Source organism: Lygodium microphyllum, chromosome 14 (genome assembly GCF_053477565.2).
Source record: "Lygodium microphyllum isolate KBCC chromosome 14, Lygodium_microphyllum_v1.1.10, whole genome shotgun sequence".
Classification (NCBI taxonomy): Eukaryota; Viridiplantae; Streptophyta; class Polypodiopsida; order Schizaeales; family Lygodiaceae; genus Lygodium; species Lygodium microphyllum.
In genome coordinates, this window is record NC_141148.1 from 41,273,206 (window position 1) to 41,296,433 (window position 23,228).

General features: G+C 44.4%; 1 protein-coding gene across 5 annotated transcripts in view; it reads left to right on the forward strand.

Moving 5' to 3' along the window:
- LOC148025533 (putative peptide/nitrate transporter At3g43790) overlaps positions 1-23,228 on the forward strand; it is a 292,616-nt gene that overhangs the window by 22,384 nt on the left and 247,004 nt on the right. For all 5 annotated transcript variants that reach the window (XM_087692714.1, XM_087692713.1, XM_087692715.1 and 2 more), the window contains exon 3: positions 135-195. In XM_087692714.1, coding sequence (XP_087548840.1) covers positions 135-195 — 61 coding nt within the window. The remainder of the gene's footprint in view (positions 1-134; positions 196-23,228) is intronic.

A 23,228-nucleotide genomic window follows, 5' to 3' on the forward strand; every position in this document is an offset into this window, starting at 1 on the left:
CTGCTTATTCTGCTGTAGAAATCCTAAGTTGATGGATTTGCAAATATTTCGTGAAGTACCAGGTTGCATAATTCATAATGTTTCTGAAAGTCACACCTATTGAATATTGAATATCTCTCTGTTTCCCGAAATAGGTAAGAGATTTTGGCATTGCAAAATCAGATACGGAGATTGCCACCTTTGCAGGTTACATCGGTAAGAAACTTGTGCAGTTTGAAACAATTTCTCTGTTTGGTAATGTTCTTCAGTCCTTAAATCAATGTTGTTATGCAAAGGTTTGGTAGCTAATGGCATAGTGGTACAACATTTTTCTCCTCGAGAAATACATATCATATGTATACAGTTGTCTCTACTAGCTCCAAATAAGAGGAAATTTCTAGAACATTAAACAGTAGAATGATAAGATTCCATGGTCCGAGTTCCTCACAATCATGGTGCTCTTGTTTTTTGTCATCCTGGTCATGAGAGAGATTATCACTTTGTATGCTAATTTTTTATTGTTTGGAGCTGTGCATGCTTTTTGTGCATCTAGCCTACGATTTCTAGGACATACTTTTTTGTGGTATACTCGTTTCATTCAAAAATGCTACAATACATAAACCACCTGTTGAGCAACCAAAATTAAGGCCAGTATAAAATACAATTTACATGCATTAATGCCTAATTATTGCTCCCTAATTCAGCCCAAAAAGCTTCTTTATGATCAAAAGGCTTCTATTTGCACAGTAGGAGAAACACACCAAAATCCCTGTAAAAGGGCATGTCGTGAGCATCCCTACTGCCACTCTCAGTTTGAGACCAATCATTTTTGGTCTTTGTCAACCATTCTCCCTCTTCTTGGAGTGCTTTACTTCACCCTGGACTGGTCTCCCCCATGTAGTGGACTGGTGGACTGGATTGAGCTGCCACCAAGCTTCCACCCACATACTCTAGGCTGCCACCAGCTGCCACCTACATAACCTATTCTGCCTTCCAAGAAGGAGGCAGCCTGCCAGCCTGCCAGCCTGTTTGACACCTACTGTTGCTGCACTTTGGACCGGGACAGGCTGTCTGCTGTTCTTTTCAACATCTGACCTGCTGGTGCCTATGTAAAGAGATACTTGTCTACAGATAACAAATACAACCGTTCGACAAAGCACAGTCTGATAAAAGAACTCAGTAAGGTTAGGTAACTCAGAGACAATGAACATTGGAGTTGAATGAAGAATAATGAATAGATTCAATGCTCATGCAGTAAACACACTATGCAAGGTGAAAACAAAACCTTGAACTCCCATGTCGCTAGGAGAATGGGGCAGAAGAGTGAGTTGCACTACTGTTTCCCAAACAAATCAGCTGAGGGACAGTGCATCGTCCTTTGTACTGATCCTGAACTGCAGCAAACAAAGCATTGACTGATTAAAGAACTCAGTGGGGTGAGGGTAACTCAGAGACAATGAATGTTGAAGAGATGAATAGATACAATGCTTATGCAGTAAACACACTATATAGGGTGAATACAAAACCTTGACTTTTGTATCTCTAGGCCCGGGGCAGAGAGAGTGAGCTGGATGGTATGTTTTCCCTTGTATGGATCCAGAAGCACAGCAGACAGCCTTTGAATACATTTGGCAGCAGCAAACACAGATTTGGAGAATGTGAATTAGTGGGGGACATGATGATGAGGACAGCTCGGAAGAGATAGCAGCATGCTGAAGATAACCTAGATGTCGTAAATAGCAGTAGAAGCTGTAAACATTGCTGATTTGATGACTTGGCAGGCTGGTGACAATAGCTGGACAATAAAAGCAAGCTGTAGAATGATGTGGCAGGTTGGTGACTAATTGTTCACTTGCTCAAGTGCTCTTTTATAATCATAGTCGTTGAGAGGATGTAGATAATGATACAATGTTTAAAAATAATTGTTAATGAAGTAATAAATGAACCAAAATCTTGTCCCCCTCAAGAGAAGTAAGCTACTTATCACGAGGATGTGAAATTTTATTGCTTTGCTGAGCATATGATTAAAAGTTAATCAAATGTGCTAAAGTGACTTGCACATGTGAGGTGTAAATTAATTATTTCATGTTGTGGACCCAGGATCCCAAAATATCAATTGGTGCCAAAGGCAAAAGTTGCAATAAGTTATGTCTGAAAGGTACTAGGTGGTATGTGGCGTCAAATGTGGGTTTAAACCAATTTATTTGCCACTAATGTCAATGGCGACATTCACTAATGTCAATAGTAACATTCACTAATGTTAATGGTGATGTTAGAGGCTAGACATTAATTAATTAATTAATGCCAATCTAAGGGTCGACAATTGATGGGGGATACTTGGGAGACAAATTGTCTTAGACAATTTAATTATTGGGTAGTGAAATTAATTTTTTGAGCACTATAATAATTATTAAAGCTAGATAATGCTGAAAAATGGGATTAGAAGGCTGCCACTTGACTAACCTTGCCCATCTAGGTGGTAAAAACGTTTTTGGGGGCTAGTGGAAGTCTAGTCTATTTGAGTCATTGTGAGAGAGAATGAGGTTGTTAGAGAGCAATAGATATTGTTGATGTGATTTGTAGCTACCACGGATCATTCTTATAGTGGGCGATAACAATTTCAAGCCCTCTAGATAAAGAGGATGACAATACAGGTGACAATATACAGGAGGGGCTAGTAGCCTTTTTGGTTGTCCTAAGCTATAGGTGATAACCTCCATGGTCATTTGAGCAGGGTAGCAGAAATTTGTCCATATTTCTTGCAGTGAAACTCTGAAATTTCTCTCTCCACAACATTCTCTCTCATCCTGCAGCCATATTATAAGTAATTTTAGCAAAATCCAGCCATTTGAGTCATCGGAGGTGGAGATATTGAAAAATCTCTATTGTAAATCTTAATTTACAGCAGAAACTAGGGTTTGACAGCCACCTTGAGATGTATGTGCAAAATTGAGGGTCTAGGATTTGAATTCTAGCATGTGAAATTGAAGAATTTCAGTGAGATTCAAGAGGCCAGCTAACCAGTACTAGATTTGAGGTTTAAAAAGTCTTTCAAGGAGCAGGGTGAAAGCCAATCCCCAAGCAAACCAAGGGGCGAATTGGTTTGAAGGCTTGTTGGTAAGTTTTGACAGCAAGATACACTTGGATTAGCAGAGGAGATAAGAGAATCTCAATTGTACTTTATCCACTTGTAATACAGGCTAAAGAAATATTGGAAGGGGTGCCAGTTTTGGGGCCAATAGGCTGTCCATTGTCTAAGATTAAAGTGGTAAAGTGTGCATTTCAATTTATGTGAATTAATTACTTGTTGTAATTAGTGTTGATTAATTAGGCCATTACTACCCTTTCCAAGAGGGGAGGCTGGTATCATGGTTTTATTGCTAGGATATCTTCAATTCTCTTGAATTGGTGAACCCAAGGCACTTGATTGAAGGTTAAAAGCTTTGCTCTAGTACTAGTCATTGTAAGTTGGTATGCAGATGTGTATGGTTTGTAGCTAGGCTCTCAAACTATACATTTGCAAGGTTATTGACATGCATGGAATACATGGAATATTACTTTGATGTAATGTACATTTCCAAGGCATGTATAGAATACATGGATGGTATGCAATCTACATTTTCAGGTAATGCAAAAAAAGTACAATTGCATAAGTTACATGTGGTTTGTAGCTTGATGTATGCTTTACATGACTATCATGTGATACTTCATTGCTATGAGGTGTTGTTTATGCTTAATTTATGCATTACAATGCCTTGGTGGTCAGAATAGTATTGAGTTTTGGCATGTGGATACATCTCTTATGGTTCTGACAGCGGCTATGATTCATGTGTGTGGATTGTAACGATGCGAGCATGTATTTCCAATAGTGGCAACAGATGCTTTGGTACATTGCAATGCAATTGGGGATCATTGCAAGGATTTTAAGAGGGTGATTTGTCACAAGGACATTGAAATTTTATTGCTTTGCTTAGCATTTGATTAAAAGTTAATCCAATGTGCTAAAGTGACTTGCACATGTGAGATGCAAGTTAATTATTTCACAATGTGGGACCTAGGACCACGAAATATCAATTGCTGCCAAAGGCAAAAGTATTAATAAGTTATGTTTGAGAGGTACTAGGTGGTATGTGGTGTTAGATTTGGGCCTAGACCAATTTATTAGCCACTAGTGTATTAGTGGTGACATTAGAGACTAGGCATTAATTAATTAATTAATGTTAGTCTAAAGGTCAATAACTGCTCAAGGATACTTGGGAGACAAATTGACCTAGCCAATTTAATTATTGGCTAGTAAAACTAAAATTTTGAGCATTGGAATGATTATTAAATTATTTTGAGAAATAATTTTCTCAAGCTTAATTTGATATGCTAGATGATGTTGGAAAATGAGATTAGATGGCTGCTACTTGGCAAAACTTGCCCATGTAAGTGGAAAAAACGTTTTTCAGGGTTGGGTGGAAGTCTATTTCAACGAGTGTGAGAGAGAAGGAGGCTGTTAGAGAGCAAGGAAATGCTACTAATGTGATTTGCAGCCACCTAGGATTAGTTCTACAATAGGCTACAATAGTTTGGAGCCTTCCAAGTGAAGGCGACAGTAGCCCAAGGTCCTTCTCGTATAGGTAATAGCATACAGGAGGGGGCAATAGCTTTTCTGGTGGTCTTAAGATATAGGTGACAACTTCCATGGTTGTTTCAGCAGGGCAATAGCAATTTGCTAGCATTTCTCACAAATGAAACTCTGAAATTTTTCTCTCTACAACATTCTTTCTTATCATACAGCTATATCACAAGTGATTTTAGCAAAATCCAGCCATTTGAGTCGTTAGAGATAGAGATATTGAAAAATCTATACTATGAATCCTAATTTGCATAATAGAAATTAGGGTTTGATAGCCACCTTAGGACGCATGCTCAAAATTGAGGGCCTAGGAATTGAATTCCAGTAGCTCAAATGAAATAATTTCAAGGAGATTCAGGAGGCCAACTAACCCATATCAGATTTGGGACCTAATTTGTCTTTCAAGAAGCAGGGTGAAGGTCAATTCCCAAGCAAACCAAGGGGCAAATTAGTTTGAAGGCTTGCTAGTCAGTTTTGATAGGAAGAGGCATCTGATGATAGAGATCAAAGAATCTCAGTTGTGTTCTATCCATTTGCAATACAAGCTAAAGAAATACCGCAATGGGTACTAGATTTGGGGCCAAAGAGGTTGTCCACTGTCCAAGATTAAAGTGATAAAGTGTGCATTTCAATTTATCTAAATCAATTACTTGTTGTAATTACTGTTAAATTAGGTTATTACCACTCTCTCGAAGGAGGAAGGTTGGTTTCACCACTCCCTCTCAAAGTGGAAGGAAAAACTAGAGGGAATCACCCTCTTCTTGTCCATCTAAAATAGTAGAAGAGAGTTCACCCAAGCCAATCCTACATAGAAGATTCTAATGAATCGGATGGTTGACTCATTTGGTCAAGATGTATACAAAAATGTGCGAGTAAGGCACAAACTCTAGGTGGATGATGCCTTGCTCAATTTGCTCTCACGTGAAGTGGTAGTGGACACCAACGTGTCTTGTTGGTTGACTAATGATGTGGGTTTACTAGCTAATGCAATAGCACTTTGGTTGTCATGGTAGAGGACAATGGGTGAAGCACATGGAAAATGAAGTGTTGCCAGCAAGCCCCTTAGCCAGATAGCTTGTGTGATGTTGTCAAAGAGGGCTTGTGTCACAAGAACGTGAAAATTTGATGCTTTGCTTATGTTTAATTGACATTTGATTAAAGGATTAATCAAATGTGCAATTAAAAGATGCACATGTGTTGCACATGTGAGGTGCAAGCTACTTTCTTAAAGTTGAAGGCCGAAGGACCCTGTGAAAAAGATGGGTGTCAAAGGCAAAAGTTGTAACAAGTTACACTTGTTAGATTCTAGGTGGATTTTGGTGTCAGTTTGTCCCTAGGACCATTAATTGGCCATTAAGTATCAGTGGTGACACTAGGGACTAGGCATTAATTAATGGATTAATGCTTGTCCAAGGGTCAATTAATGCATGGGACCACTTTGGGTTACAAATGGCTTAGCCAATTCATTTTTGGATAGGCAAGTTCAATTTTTTGGGCATGGATTAAGGGCTAAATTAATTTTTAGAATTAATTAATTCTGAAAATTAATTAAATGGCTGGAAATTGTTGAAAATGGATTAAGAAAGCTGCCACTTGGCAAAACTTTCCCATGCAAGTGGGGGAAAGGCTAAATAGGGCTGAAGGGAGGGGAAATCTCGTTTTTTCATTTTGGAGCTGTTGAAAAGGGATGTTGGATTGTTGCTGCCAGCTTTTGGTGCCAATTCCCAACCATTGGAGACCATTTTGGTGATGGAGATTGCATATTCTTGACCTTGGGAAGCTGACAATTGCTGGTGATGCACTTTCTCCTGAAGATCATAGTTTTTGATGCTCCTATTGTTGTTGGTGCATCTGTTTGGGGTTGGTACAGTAGGGCAGCAACTGATTTTGATCAGTTCTTCGTGACAAATCTCAAAAATTTCTCTCTTTACAGCATTCTCTCATCCCCTTGAGCCTATGCTCAACCATTCTCAGCAATTCTCAGCCATTTGGAGGAGATTTCAGCCAATTTTGGTGGGCTGATCTGTAATTTCTGCAGTAAACCCTAATTTACAGCAAAAATTAGGGTTTAGTAACCACATTGGGATCTGTGCCAGAGATTGAATGCTCAAGGGACTGAAATCAGCAGCTGATAATTGAAGATTATCAAGGGAATTCAGGAGCCAGCCCATCCCAAATTGATTTGGGGTAGCATTTGGCCAGCCAAGGGTCAAATTGGAGAAGAAATCTTAGGTGAATCAAGGGGCAAATGACCCAAAAGGCTTGTTGGTCATTTATGACAGCAAGAGCAATTGGTTAGTAGGAGGAGATTGAAGAATCACAAGTTGTACTCTTTCCAATTGAATGAAAGCTAAAGAAATACTGCAAGGGGCGCCAATTTTGGGGCCAACAGGGTGTTTACTGTCCAAGAATGTTATGATAAAGTGTGTATTTCATTTTATGTGCATTTATTTATTGCTGTAATTAACTCTTAAATCAGGTTATCACCACCCATTCCAAGAAGAAAGGCTGGTTTCAGCTCGATACTCGGCCTCGGCTGTAGAAGCAGCCGCTGTCTCTTGCTTATGGTTTCACCATGAAATGGGAGCCGTGTCCAAATAGAAGATATAGCTACTATGGGAATGCCGGGTGTCAGGATCTCTAGCCCAATCTAAATTGGTGTATCTATGCAAAAGCAAACGATGACCATAAGTTAGTTCATAAGAATATGAACATATCTCAACACACGCATATAAGCAATCCAATGTGACATCTTAGATGCATTGAAATACCGAATGAGTAAAGCAATTGAGCTTGCAAGGTTTGGCCTAGTATGAATCAATCAAAGTGATTTTCCTACAAATGGCCTATAGGTGTACTCATTGAAGGGCTAGCCTAGGGAATCCATAGGAAGCTTGGTAGTGGGATCAAGAAGTGTGGCCATAGGCCATGTTTGATCCATGTAATACTGCTTAACTAACTAAAGGGTGTACTTCTGCTATGAGACAAAAATACTATCCCAAATTGAACTACCTCCATTCTCAAGAAGTAGGACAACTGAACAAGGTCTGTTATCTCGAATGTTGAACAAAGCCGGGACTTAATATTTGCTATAGTGGTAGCAAAATTTGAGCATGTTATACATAGATCATTACCATATAGAAGGATATAGCTGATTCCCTTTGAAGTAGATTTTACATATAAGTTTGGGCGAGAAGGGGGAGAATGGTAACCATGAGTTTGAAGAACTCATCCATCCTATGGAACCAAGAGTGGGGTACTTGCCTCCCTATTCCTTCAAGTAACCATTTAGGAAGGCACTCTTGACATGCATCCGATAGAGCAGCCAATTGTGATGAGAACCTAGTGCAACCAATAGACAAAAGGATATCAACCATGTAGTAGATTTGAAGGTCTCCTCATAATCTATGCCATGATTTTGTGGAAAACCTTGCACAACAAGGTGAGCCTTGTATTTATCCAATGTTCCATTAGCTTTCAATGTAGTCCTAAAGATCTACTTGGTTGTGGTTTTGTGACTTGGACGATCCACAAGGTCCAAGTTTTATTTCAGTCAATGCTCTCAAGCTCCTTTTCCATGGCCTCACACCATGTGGATGCTTTAGAGCCTCTTACAAAAATTTCAGCTCAAAATGTGCTAAATAAATTGTGGTAAAGACAGACATAAATGAGACACTAGGTGCAGGCCAAACAAATCTTCTGGAGCCCTCTAGAGTAGAATGAATCCCACATAGTCTGCTAGTATCAATAAGGTAATGGGTCTTGCAAAGAGAGCTTGGGTGCGGAAGACTCTACAATTTGGTTATAAGTGGATAGCAGGCCCGGCTCAGATGGCACTATCTTTGTATATTAGGTAGAGGAGTTGGCTCAAAGGCTAATACAGTGGGCTGCACAATATCCTCTCATAAAAAAGGACATTTTTGAACAATTACTTTGTTCATTCGAGAATTGAATAAGTGATAGGCTTTGCCTTCGAGAAGTATCTAACAAAAATTAGGAGATTAGCTTGGGGAGCGAGCATTCCTAGCTTATCATGAGTGTATGTGTAAGCACGACACCCAAAAACTCTGTAGTGGGATATCATAGGCTGAGTGCCAAAAATTGTCTTGAAGGAGGTCTTTTGCGGGACCACCACAATTAGGCATTGGTTGAGGATATACACTAGAGTGTTAATAGCCTTGATCCAAAGACGCTCAAGGAGCTTTGCTATGAACAACATAGAGCGTACCATGTTCACCATAGTCCAGTTCCTATTCTCTTCAAACCCATTTTGAGAGGAGAGTTGGTGGAGTGAGGTGGCAAGAAATGCCGTGCTCTTGTAGAAAGTCGGTAAACTCATGGCGAGAAACTCACCATTAGCATCACTCCTCATACATCCTACATGACAACCCATCTAGCTATGTACCAAAAGCACCTACGATGAGAATGTTAGGTTAGGATTTAGTAATATGCGCACACTCATACATACAGTGAATAAGTGAACAACAAGAGAGAAGAGAGTGTTGGAAGGTCACACCCACTATATGAGAATGAATTAAAGTACGATCCCTAAGGTACTAAGTATCACACCCACCGATAGGTGTTCACACGGGGACAAAATCCTTCTCTAACTAGAAGGTAAAAAGTGCCTGGAGATAAGGGAGCGTTCACACCAAAGGATAGGAGGAACACGACAAGTGTAAGAAACCCCCCTTGAGTGAATGATATGAACGTATACAGGGAATAGGCTGATCAGTCCCAAATGGTATGAAGGCAAGAGCCTTGCGAAAGGCTTTGAACTTCTTTCTAGAGAGAGCTTTTGTAAACACATCTGTCAAGTTGTCTTGTGTAGGGACATAAACCAAGTCAATCTCCCCTGCATGGAGCTTGTCTTTGACATAATGATAATGCACTTCAACGTGCTTAGCATGAAAAATTTAATTCCTCGCAATTGCCATGGCACTTAGATTGTCAATGTAGATAGGAGTGGGTGACTATTGTCCCACACTAAGATCAACCAAAAGGCATCTGAGCCATATACATTTCAATGTAGTTGTAAATGTTGACATGTATTCAGCTTCACAACTAGATGTGGCCATTGTAGACTGCTTCTTGCTTAGCCAAGAAATGTATGAATCACTAAGCATGAAACAATTGCCACTAGTGGACACCCTCGTGTCAAAACAACAAGGCCAATCATTGTTTGTAAATGCATGCAAGCAAAGAGTAGTGCCTTTAGGATAAAAAAGGCCTAATGTTTGAGTGCCTTTGAGATAATGAAAGACACATTTAATTGCTTGTCAATGTGTAGTACCAGGGTTGTGCATAAAGCGTGTGAACTGAGAGACCCCAAACTAAATATCGGGCCATGTATTACACAAGTACAATAAATAGCCAACTGCTTACTGATAAAGAGAAGTATCAAAAGGTTCTCTTGCATCCTTAAGTTGTCTCAATGGAAGTAGAGATAGGCTTGCAATCTTGCATTTGAAAACGCACAAGAAGCTGCCCAATGTACTTGGACTGTTATAAAATAATGCCCTTCTTAGCTGCAGTAAATTGTATGCTAAGATAGTAGTGCAATTGGCCAAGACCAAAAAGCATACTACAATTCAGCTTTTGAAGCTGAAATATGTGTGTCACGAGGTCCAATCAATAGCATATCATCCACATAAAGAATGAGAATCAAGAGGCTATCCCCATTTTTGTGGACAGAAAGTGTGCTCTTAGTGTGTGAATTACTGAAGCCAAGAGCAATCAAGTATGCATGTATCTTCTCATACCATGCCCTAGGTACCTGCTTTAAACCATAGAGGGCCTTATGCAAAAGGCACACTTTGCTTTCTAACCCTTTTTGAATAAAGCTAGAAGGTTGAGTGACATAAACCTCCTCATGAAGATCACCATTCAGAAAAGTAGTCTTCACATCCAATTGATGCACATGCCAATCATAATGAGTAGCCAAAGCAATAACACACTGAGAATGGTGGTCATACATGAAGTGGGTATAAACGTCTCATTATAGTCAATCCCATGCTGCTGGGCATTCCCTTTGGCAACAAGACATGCCTTGTAGAGATCAATGCTACCATTAGATCTACGTTTTAATTTGTAAATCCATGTAGTGCCTATAGCATGGTTGCCAGCAGGCAAGTCACATAACTCCCACATGCCGTTTTTATCGATAGAGTTTAACTTTGATTGCATAGCTTCCATCCAATGTTCGTTTTGTAAAGCATTATGCAAAGAAATAGGTTCTTCATTGCATGCCGTAGCTACAAATGCCTGTGCAACCAAGTTACCTTGTACATGGTGAGTATTTGCTTTGGTCCTATCGAGAAGAGGAATGGGATGTTTGCTGTCCCGTAATGTTTCTAAGAGCCATCTAGGGACTGTTTTAGCTTCTTGAATAATAGCCCTCTCATTAGCCACTTCATAATCAGCAATGCCTCGATTAATGGGCTGAAAATCAGGTTGTTGTTCAACATGTGTTTGTTGCTAATTTAGCTGCTATAAACCCTCAATAGATTGTTAAAATTGATCAAAACTAGGTTCACTTTGCTGAAATAAAGGCAACAAAATGTCAAACATGTCCATAGGCCCCACATTGGGCTGATTTTTGCAGTCCATGAAGGGTTGGCTAGCATGTTTAGTGAATACCATATCTCTACTAACAAAAATCTTGTTGGTGGAGGGTTGGTACAAGCGATACCCTTTACTTTTGCACTATAACCAATAAATATGCATTTGATAGCCTTGTCTTGTACTTTATGTCTTCATGGTTGTGGCACTAAAGCATATGCCAAACAACCAAAGACATGGATATGTGACACCACTGGGTTATGTGCCATTCCCATCAAAGTGCAACTTTTCGTTTAGCCACACTATTTTGTTGAGGTGTGTAAGGCGTAGTACATTGATGGATAATGCCCCTTTCAGCCAAGGAGTCGTCACCGAACTCCCATGATATATATTCCCCTCCTCAATCGGTACGCAGTGTAATCAGCTTGCATCCACAGCCATTTTCAGCCAAGGCCAAGAAAGTTTTAAAGCATGCAAACACTTCAGATTTGTGCTTCAAAGCATATGCCCAACAATAAAAAGTCATGTCATCAATGAAGGTAACAAAGTACAAGTGTCCTTCGATGGATTTGACATGCATGGGCCTACAAACATCACTATGCACAAGCTGTAATTTCTAATTAGCACACATAGTACCACCCTTGGGAAACAAAGCATGATGCATTTTGCCAAATATGCAACTTTCATGTACATTGTGAGTAGGTTCTTTCAACAGAGGGAGATTGAACACCACTTCTTAGACGTAGCAAATTGCCATAATTAAGATGACCAAGCCGAGCATGCCATAACTCAATGTCATCACAGTGGTGACATCAATATGTAATGCACCCTCTAATACTCTCCTCTCATAGAAATCAAACTCATAGAGTTCATTATACAAAGTACGAGTGACAATGAGGGCATCCCAATCACTATTGTCATAGACACTATATCGATCTATGTGGAATTTGACCACAAAACCAACACATGCAATTGCTGAAACTGAAAACAAGTTTTTCTTTATGTTTGCCACATATAAGACCTTTTAAAACATGATAGTTTTCCCATCCACTGCAATAATGGAAATTTGACCAATGCCTTGATGGCATATGAAGCATTGTTTGCACATACAACTGATCCCTCCTTTTGTACATTTGCATATGATACAAACAAGTCACGAAAGGATGTTATGTGCTTGGAAGTGCCATTGTCAAAATACAAAGTGCTGCAATTTTTAGCAACTCAAAGACAATGCTTATGTAAAGAAGGATCATACGAACAATGCACAACAAAGGCATAAGACTAACCAATGTCCAAGCTTGCCAAATGTGCGGTTGCATCCTCTACATTTACTGAATTTTCAGCAACACTTACGCTCGATTGTTTCTTCTTTTCACTAGCCATCCTCTTTCTATATTCTTCAATTATATGCCCCTTATTTCTGCAATAATTGAATCTCTTTTTCTTATCACCATCATCCTTGGTGCTTGAGGAGTCCATAGAAAAAGCTGTTTTGACTTTTACTTTGGAGTTTGAGGGCTGCCATGAATTTCCCTTGTTACGATGGTTGATTATCCATACTTATATTAGAGCAATTCAGCCTTGATTGCTCTTCTTGCAACAATAGCGATACCAATGCATCAAAGGTGTATGCATTAGCATCTCCTTTTGCAAGTAAACGAAGTGTAGTAGCAAAACTTTGATAAGTATTAGGTAGACCAGCCAAGATTGTAGATACAAGAGATGCATTGGGGATGATCTCACCAATATTAGCAAGTTGCTCTAAAATGTCCTTGACACATGTAATGTAGGCATCTACAAAATCACCCTCTGTCATGTGCTACATCTCAAGCTACTTATGTAAATAGACTATATGAGCCTCATTGCACATGTGATACAACAAAGCAAGCTTATCCCAAGCATCCTTGGTTGTTATGCACTACTGAATATGCGGGGTAACTTGTCTCTTGCACCAAAGTGCAATCAAAGCATGAGCTTGGGCATCATGCCTATCCCGTTTCAAATGATGTGCTGTGGGAGGTATAGGAGGAGTTGGAGCTAAAGATCCATTGGTGATTGTGGATGAGCTAGAAGAAATTGTGACATTCTGTATAGTAGGGCCTATAGGCCTAACTTCTGAACCACATACATAATCCCAAAGTTGTTTGACAATAAGTACATGCTTCATCATGTGTATCCCACATGGGATAATTATGTGAGAGTGCGCAACGGAGGAAGAACACGAACACAGAGGAGAGGAGAGAGAAAGCAGAGAATGAAGGAAGAAAGTCTGCACTGACTGAGATGAATGCTGAATACACTGAAAAGGACAGAGCAGTCCCTGCACGCAGCCCGGAGCGTCAGTTAGGGAACCAGGACAGACTGGAAGCAGTGGCAGCACCAATGCCGGAGACGGAGACGGAGGGAGCAGTGCTGTACCTGCAGAGCACAATGCTGGACTGACTGGGGGGGCTGATATAAATAGCCCCCAGGCCAGCAAACTGGCCGACCAGCCAAACTGGCCGACCTGGCCAGATTTGGCCGACCAGCCAGATCTGGCCGACTTTGGCCAGATCTGGCCGACTGCCCAGAAAATGGGCAGTCTGGACAAAAACAGCCCAGTTTGGGCTGTAAAACACCCAGGACTGCATGCTGACTAGGGCAGCCACAAAAATGCACTGACAGAGCTCCTCTGTCTCCTGTCAGACTCTGACAGGAGCTCACAACCAGGAGATGACAGACTGAGACTGAAGAAGAGCAGGCTAACACCCCCTCTCAACTCCTGGGAGAGTTTGAAGACCCAAGAACCGCATGTGATGAAGCAAAGAAGCCTGAGGCAAGGGCTTCGTAAAGAGATCAGCTGCATTGGCCGCCGTAGGACAATAGACCACCACCAGCTCCGAATCCACGATCCGCTCTCGAACATAGTGATACTGAACCTCAATGTGCTTCGTGCAAGCATGAAACACCGGGTTCTTGGCCAGAGCAAGAGCACTCTGGTTATCCACGCGCAGCTCCGTAGGTCCGGTTTGGGAAAAGCCAATCTCCGCGAGTAAGCGACGGAGCCAAACTGCCTCCATAGCGGTCGAACATAGGGCCCGATACTCAGCCTCTGTAGAAGAAAGTGCCACAGTAGGCTGCTTCTTGCTGCTCCAAGAGAGAGCACCAGATCCAAGGGTGAAAGCATAACCTGTAGTGGATCGTCTCGAATCCACATCACTTGCCCAATCAGAATCACTCCATCCAGAAAGGGTAATCCCATCTCCATACATGATCCCAAAGGATCGAGTCCCCTGTAAATAGCGAAGAACCCGCAAGGCAGCCTGCCAGTGATCCTGGGTAGGAGTCTGCATAAAGGAAGACAATAAAGCCACCACAAAAGAGATATCCGGCCGAGTGTGAAGCAGCCAGATAAGAGAGCCGACAAGGCACCTGTAACGGGTGGGATCGGTAAGAGGAACTCAAGCTGTCAAAAGCTTGGACTCAGGCTCCATGGGGCATGAGATAGGCCGGCACTCAGCCATATCAAACTCCGAAAGAAGCTCGGAGATGTACCTGTGCTGCGAGATAAAAATGCCCTGTGCCATCTGATAGATCTCCAGACCTAGAAAGAAGTGAAGGATCCCTAGATCCGTCATGTCAAACTCCTGCTGAAGAATGGACCGTGTATGCTCCACCTGCTGAGTGTCGCTCCCTGTAATGATAAGATCATCCACATACAAGATAAGGAACACCGAAAGAGAATCCACAACCCGTAAGTAGAGGTTGGGATCATAAGCGGAGCGCGCGAAGCCACTCTGTAGAAAGAAGCGGTCAATCCGCTGGTACCAAGCACGAGGAGCCTGCTTTAGGCTATAAAGAGCCTTCCGCAGCCTGTAGACATGATCCTCCTTCCCCTGCACAAGAAAACCAGGAGGCTGTGTAACATAAATCTCCTCCTCAAGAACGCCATTCAGAAAAGCAGACTTGACGTCCATCTGATAGACAGACCAATGGTGGTGAGCAGCAAGAGCCAAAAGAACTCGGATGTGGACATCCTAGCTGTAGGAGCAAAAGTCTCAAAGTAGTCCAACCCGGCACGCTGGGCAAAACCCTTGGCAACAAGTCTAGCCTTGTGCTTGTCCAAGGAGCCATTTGCAAGATATTTGGTCTTAAAGACCCATTTCACACCAATCACCTTCCGTTTCGCGGGACGCGGAACAAGCTCCCACGTATGGTTTCGCTCGATGGAATCGAGCTCGGCCTGCATAGCATGTCTCCAAATATCCTGTGTAAGAGCTTCCTCCACAGTGAAAGGCTCGGAATCCTGAAGAATCTGTGACATAAGAGCATAGTTCACACATAGTGAACTGTCCTGCTGGGCCTGTAAACGGGCTGATCGACGGGGACCTGTAGAAGAAGCAGGAAAGTGAGTAACACCTAAATCCTGCATGAGCCGGCGATACCATAAAGGAATCCTGAGAGACTCCTGCGGCTGTGAGGGAGACCGGGGGGCCTCTCGAACCTGTAAAGTACCCAAATCGGAGAGGGACTCCCCCTTACCGAGTGAAGGTAGATCCTCCGCATCTGAAGAAGGCTGTATATCCCGTGAGGATCCCGAAGTGGCGGTAGAGGAGCTCGTAGTAGACGAAGGCACATCCACCAAAGGGGAAAGGGAAGCCGAAGGAGGAGGAATAGGGGGGGTGCTAAGGGGCATCCTGGAAGGAAGTGAAGGGAGAGAAGGTGGGGGTGGGTCCGTCGATGATGAAGAAACATCTGTAATAGAACCATCAATCGGATCCTCAGAGGCCGAAGCCTCATCAAAGATCACATCCCTGCTCACCTCAACCGTCCGCGTCGTCGGGTCATAGAGCCGATATCCCTTCGTGGTCGTACTATAACCAACGAAGATAAGCTTTCGCAACTTAGAGTCGAACTTCGTCTTCCTCTTCTTCTTGTCCACATGGACAAAAGCATCGCACCCAAAGATGCAAAAATGGGACACGGAAGGCTTCTTCCCAAAGAAAGCCTCATACGGAGTCATGTCCTGTAATGCCGAAGTCGGAGAGCGGTTGCGAATATGCACCGCTGTAGCCACTGCCTCACCCCAAAGGAAATGAGGAAGCCTCCTATGCTCCAGCATAGATCGGGCCATCTCAATCATGGTCCGATTCACACGCTCCACCACACCATTCTCTGATGGTGTGTTCAGATAGGAATACTCCACCTGAATACCATGATCCCTGCAAAACTGAGAGAAAAGGTGAGAAGTGAACTCGCCATCGTGATCAGCTCGAACACCACGAACCTAGGAAGTTGTTTGAGTCTCCACAAACACCTGCCACTCACAGAAACGGGAGTACGCCTCGCTCTTGTACTCCAAGAAATAAGGCCACACATAACGACTAAAGTCATCCACAATCAGCATCAAATACTTGGCCTTCCCAAGGGAGGCCGTGCCCATAGGTCCGCAAAGGTCGGTATGAACCAACTCAAGCGGAGAAGTAGCCCGCCTAGAAGCAACCTGCGGGTGAGGCTACCGGTGCTGCTTGCCCCTCAAGCAGCTAGGGCACAAAGTGTGAAGAGGAGGGAAATCAGGAAGGCCCTCCACCATCTTCCTCCTAGAAGCCCGACGAAGAGAATCGAGGTTCAAATGACCATACCGAGCATGCCAAAGCAGCCCAAGCTCATGGGAAGTCCGCGCAGCCAAGGCTGTGAGCGTATAAAGCCCACCCTCCTATGTACCTGTCCAAAGAGCATCACCTGTAGAAGCATCCTCCACTGTGATTGCATCCTGTGTAAAAATGACTCGGGTACCTAACTGAGTAAGACCATGCACAGATAATAGGTTAAAACCCAAATCAGGGACATAGAGAACTTTGACAGAGGAAGACCGCCTGTCAGAAAACATAGGTAAAGTCCCCACGCCTTGAACAGGGACTGTAGAATTGTCACCAATGGTGACTGTACCCCCTCTGGAACGAAGATCCTGAAGCCAATCCTGACGGAAGGTCATATGTGAAGATGCTCCACTGTCGACGAGCCAAGGCTTCTCCTGTGTGGTAGAAGCTAGGGCAGTGTCTTCCTCAACAAAGAGATGCACAAACGCAGATTCTGTTGTGGCTGGGGCCGCCTTCTAGTCCTTCTCCTTAGGCTTCAAATGGGGATACTTCTGCCAACACTTCTCCTCGGGATGAGTGCCCTTCCCACAATGGGGACACTTGGGCTTCTTCTCCTTCGCATCCTTCTTGTCCTCCTCCTTCTTGTCCTTGGCCTTCTCCTTCTTTTGTTTCTTCTTCTTGCCACCGCCTGTGCTGGCCGTAAATGCCTTGGTGGAGCCACTGGCTCCCACCTCTTTGAGTCGCTCGTCATGCTCCAAGACAAGCGGGGAAAGCTCCTCCCATAAGAGTGTCTCACGGGTCCTCGAAGTGATGAGGCTGGTGTAGAAGACATCATAACGGGGTGATGGCAGCTGAGTCAACAGAATCATCGCCATATCCTCAGACGATATCAGACGACCAAGAGAGGCTAGCTCGCCTCGCATATCCTCCATCTTCGTGATGTGCTCCTTCATGGAAGAAGAACCATCAAGACTGAGCATCCGCAATTTCTTCTCTAGGGAAATCTTGTGGGCAAATGTCTTGTGCTGATACAAAGACGCAAGCTTTGTCCATACTTCCGCCGCGGTCTTTAACCTGTGAACATGTACAAGAACAGAATCATGGAGACTCATAAAAAGAAAGGAACGGGCTCGAGAGTTGAGCCTATCCCATAAGGCTGCACGGTCCATTGAGGTGCCATCGGACGAATCCACGGGGGGTCGGTCGATGGGCGAAGAAACAAGCTCCCAAAGGTCAAAGGTATCAAGGATGCAAGCCACCTTGCATGACCATAGGGAGTAGTTGGAACCATCCAACTTATCTTCCTTCGGAAAGGAAGGGAGAATCGGCACCTGTATAGAGGGAATCAAGGAAGGCATCCGCACATCTGAAGTAGTCTTCACTGAAGAAACCTTCGCAGTAGATGGAACCCTCTGAGATGCATGGACTGAAGAAGGACGAGAGCGAGGAGGTTCTTCCCGATGTCGAACTTCACGATAATGCCGCCTCCGCTCAGAGGAATGATGAGAGAGAAGCTCATCCTCTGAGTCTTCAAAGCCTGAAAACTGGTAAGACATCTTCCAATCTGCAAAATACCAAAGAAAGTTGTGCCGCTGTTGAAATAGGACCAGCAATGTGGTCACCAACCACCAAGACGCAGGCAGAGAGTGCCTGCAAACACCTGGATCTGCAAAACGCAAAGAGAACTGATGTCGAACACCAGTGAAGAGACCACCAGCACCAGGAAACAGCCCGGACAGAGGTCGCCAGCAGGAAAAGTGCCGCCTGGAGTGGAAGCGACCTGTAGAGCAGCAAAACGCAGCCTGTAGGAAGGTCGCCCAGCAGCAGGAGAGGCAGCCTGGTGGAAAACGCAGGGTTGCTGCGTCGCTGGATGACATGGCAGCCTCTGCAGTCAGTGTGGGCAGCAAACGCAGGCTGTACAGCCTCCTGAAGCAGTCGCCTGGCTGTTGTGGATCTGTTGGCAGCAGCTGTAAGGTATTTCTCTCCTGAAGGTATGTCCTCTGTGCTCTCAATCAGGCGATGATACCATGTGAGAGTGCGCAACGGAAGAAGAACACGAACACAGAGGAGAGGAGAGAGAAAGCAGAGAATGAAGGAAGAAAGTCTGCACTAACTAAGATGAATGCTGAATACACTGAAAAGGACAGAGCAGTCCCTGCACGCAGCCCGGAGCGTCAGTGAGGGAACCAGGACAGACTGGAAGCAGTGGCAGCACCAATGCCGGAGACGGAGACGGAGGGAGCAGTGCTGTACCTGCAGAGCACAATGCTGGACTGACTGGGGGGGCTGATATAAATAGCCCCCAGGCCAGCAAACTGGCCGACCTGGCCAGATTTGGCCGACCAGCCAGATCTGGCCGACTTTGGCCAGATCTGGCCGACTGCCCAGAAAATGGGCAGTCTGGACAAAAACAGCCCAGTTTGGGCTGTAAAACACCTAGGACTGCATGCTGACTAGGGCAGCCACAAAAATGCATTGACAGAGCTCCTCTGTCTCCTGTCAGACTCTGACAGGAGCTCACAACCAAGAGATGACAGACTGAGACTGAAGAAGAGCAGGCTAACAAATTAGTACCATCTAATTTGTCTGAGTCCCTGAACATGTCGAGCAAATCATTTTGCCTAGGGCTTTAATTGATGAACAAGAAACAAACTATCCAGGAGGTTGTGATAATCTTGTCGAGATTGCAGGTTTCAGGTGTGGATGTACTTGGCGGGGATTGGTCAACGCCTCGCTTGGCATGATGAACGATGATTGGGGAAAATGCTATTGGCTAGGTTGTGACAAGTTTTGCAAGTAGCAGTGATTGCCATGTGTGCAAGGTCAGCATAGTGGATTGTCAAGCTCGAGCAAAGGGTGTCACGCAGATCGAGAAGAGGGAGAACAATCGAGCTTGAGGCTCAATGATAGCTATGGCGACGTGTGAGGAAAGTGGCGCCAGCTGATAGGTATTTCTTTGATACCATTGTTAGGTTAGGATTTAGCAATATGCGCACATTCACACACTCTCATAGTGAATAGCAAGAGAGGAGAATTGCTAAACGGTCACATTCACTATGCAAGAATGAATGAAAGTACAATCTCTAAGGTACTAAGTACCACACCCACTGACAGGTGTTCACATGGGGAAAAAACCCTTATCTAGTTAGAAGGTAAAAAGTGCTTGTGAGATAAGGGAGCATTCACATTAGAGCATAGGAGGAACACAACAAGTGTAATAGAGAAGTAGATGGAAGAGTCAGATTTATACTTTAGAAAATACACCCACATGTATCGTGAAAAATCATCAAGAAAAAAGAAGTACATCATGCCATTATGGTCGGCAATGGATGTTAGCCTGCCCACAAAGATCAACATGAATCAATCTCAGAGGCACCTCAACTCTATGTGTAGTTTGTTGAGGGAATGGAGTGCGGTGTGGTTTCTCAAGTTGACAGGCTCAACAAGTATTTGTAGACAATTTGTGGCGGAGAAGATCCTTAACCATTTAACGGCATGACAACTCATAGAGCGAGTCATACCCAAAGTTTTTGAAGCGATTATGTCAAATACGTTCATTTTTTGTAGGTTCTTGTGTGATGGTTGAAGCCGCGAAACGATGTAACTTTGAGCCTTGGCTATTGGGCAGAAAAGAAACTGAGTCATCATGTAGAGACCACTAGACTCTGCCTCGTTGTGAGGAATTACTAAATCAACTTGAGAGTCTATGACCTCAATTGTGATCACAATAAAGAAAATTGCTCGTTCCAATCAGGCAAGAGCTATTGAACAGACAAAAGGTTCACCCCAAGTTGGGGGACATAATACACATTATCCAACGAAGTGAGATTGCGACTGTTAATTTGCTCTTCTTCAGTCTCAGTCTGTCATCTCCTGGTTGTGAGCTCCTATCAGAGTTTGACAGGAGACAGAGGAGCGCTGTCAGTGCATTTTTGTGGCTGCCCTAGTCAGCATGCAGTCCTGGGTGTTTTACAGCCCAAACTGGGCTGTTTTTGTCCAGACTGCCCATTTTCTGGGCAGTCGGCCAGATCTGGCTGGTCGGCCAAATCTGGCCAGGTCGGCCAAATTGGCTGGTCGGCCAGTTTGCTGGCCTGGGGGCTATTTATATCAGCCCCCCCCAGTCAGTCCAGCATTGTTCTCTGCAGGTACAGCACTGCTCCCTCCATCTCCGTCTCCGGCATTGGTGCTGCCACTGCTTCCAGTCTGTCCTGGTTCCCTCACTGACGCTCCGGGCTGCGTGCAGGGACTGTTCTGTCCATTCCAGTGTATTCAGCATTCATCTCAGTCAGTGCAGACTTTCTTCCTTCATTCTCTGCTTTCTCTCTCCTCTCCTCTGTGTTCATGTTCTTCTTCCGTTGCGCACTCTCACATGGTATCATCGCTTGATTGAGAGCACGGAGGACACACCTTCAGGAGAGAAATACCTTACTGCTGCTGCCAACAGATCCATAACAGCCAGGCGACTGCTTCAGGAGGCTGTACAGCCTGCGTTTGCTGCCCACGCTGACTGCAGAGGCTGCCACGTCATCCAGCGACGCAGCAACCCTGCGTTTTACCCCAGGCGGCCTCTCCTGCTGCTGGGCGACCTTCCTACAGGCTGCGTTTTGCTGCTCTGCAGGTCGCTTCCACCCCAGGCGGCTCTTTTCCTGCTGGCGACCACTCTCCGGGCTGTTTCCTGGTGCAGGTGGTCTCTTTTCCGGTGTTCGACATCAGATATCTTTGCGTTTTGCAGATCCAGGTGTTTGTAGGCACTCTCTGCTTGCGTCTTGGTGGTTGGTGACCACATTGCTGGTCCTATTTCGACAGCGGAACAACTTTCTTTGGTATTTTGCAGATTGGAAGATGTCTTACCAGTTTTCAGGCTTTGAAGACTCAGAGGATGAGCTTCTCTCTCATCATTCCTCTGAGCGGAGGCGGGATTATCGTGAAGTTCGACATCGGGAAGAACCTCCTCGCTCTCGTCCTTCTTCAGTCCATGCATCTCAGAGGGTTCCATCTACTGCGAAGGTTTCTTCAGTGAAGACTACTTCAGATGTGCGGATGCCTTCCTTGATTCCCTCTATACAGGTGCCGATTCTCCCTTCCTTTCCGAAGGAAGATAAGTTGGATGGTTCCAACTACTCCCTATGGTCATGCAAGGTGGCTTGCATCCTTGATACCTTTGACCTTTGGGAGCTTGTTTCTTCGCCCATCGACCGACCCCCCGTGGATTCGTCCGATGGCACCTCTATGGACCGTGCAGCCTTATGGGATAGGCTCAACTCTCGAGCCCGTTCCTTTCTTTTTATGAGTCTACATGATTCTGTTCTTGTACATGTTCACAGGTTAAAGACCGCGGCGGAAGTGTGGACAAAGCTTGCATCTTTGTATCAGCATAAGACATTTGCCCACAAGATTTCCCTGGAGAAGAAATTGCGGATGCTCAGTCTTGATGGTTCTTCTTCCATGAAGGAGCACATCACGAAGATGGAGGATATGCGAGGCGAGCTAGCCTCTCTTGGTCGTCTGATATCGTCTGAGGATATGGCGATGATTCTGTTGACTCAGCTGCCATCACCCCGTTATGATGTCTTCTACACCAGCCTCATCACTTCGAGGACCCGTGAGACACTCTTATGGGAGGAGCTTTCCCTGCTTGTCTTGGAGCATGACGAGCGACTCAAAGAGGTGGGAGCCAGTGGCTCCACCAAGGCATTTACGGCTGGCACAGGTGGCGGCAAGAAGAAGAAACAAAAGAAGGAGAAGGCCAAGGACAAGAAGGATGCGAAGGAGAAGAAGCCCAAGTGTCCCCATTGTGGGAAGGGCACTCATCCCGAGGAGAAGTGTTGGCAGAAGTATCCCCATTTGAAGCCTAAGGAGAAGGACTCGAAGGCGGCCCCAGCCACAACAGAATCTGCGTTTGTGCATCTCTTTGTTGAGGAAGACACTGCCCTAGATTTACCATTCAGGAGAAGCCTTGGCTCGTCGACAGTGGAGCATCTTCACATATGACCTTCCGTCAGGATTGGCTTCAGGATCTTCGTTCTAGAGGGGGTACAGTCACCATTGGTGACAATTCTACAGTTCCTGTTCGAGGCATGGGGACTTTACCTCTGTTTTCTGACAGGCGGTCTTCCTCTGCCAAAGTTCTCTATGTCCCTGATTTGGGCTTTAACCTATTATCTGTGCATGGTCTTACTCAGTTAGGTACCCGAGTCATTTTTACACAGGATGCAGTCACAGTGGAGAATGCTTCTACAGGTGATGCTCTTTGGACAGGTACACAGGAGGGTGGGCTTTATACGCTCACAGCCTTGGTTGCGCGGACTTTCCATGAGCTTGGGCTGCTTTGGCATGCTCGGTATGGTCATTTGAACCTCGATTCTAGGAGGAAGATGGTGGAGGGACTTCCTGATTTCCCTCCTCTTCACACTTTGTGCCCTAGCTGCTTGAGGGGCAAGCAGCACCGGCAGCCTCACCCGCATGTTGCTTCTAGGCGGGCTACTTCT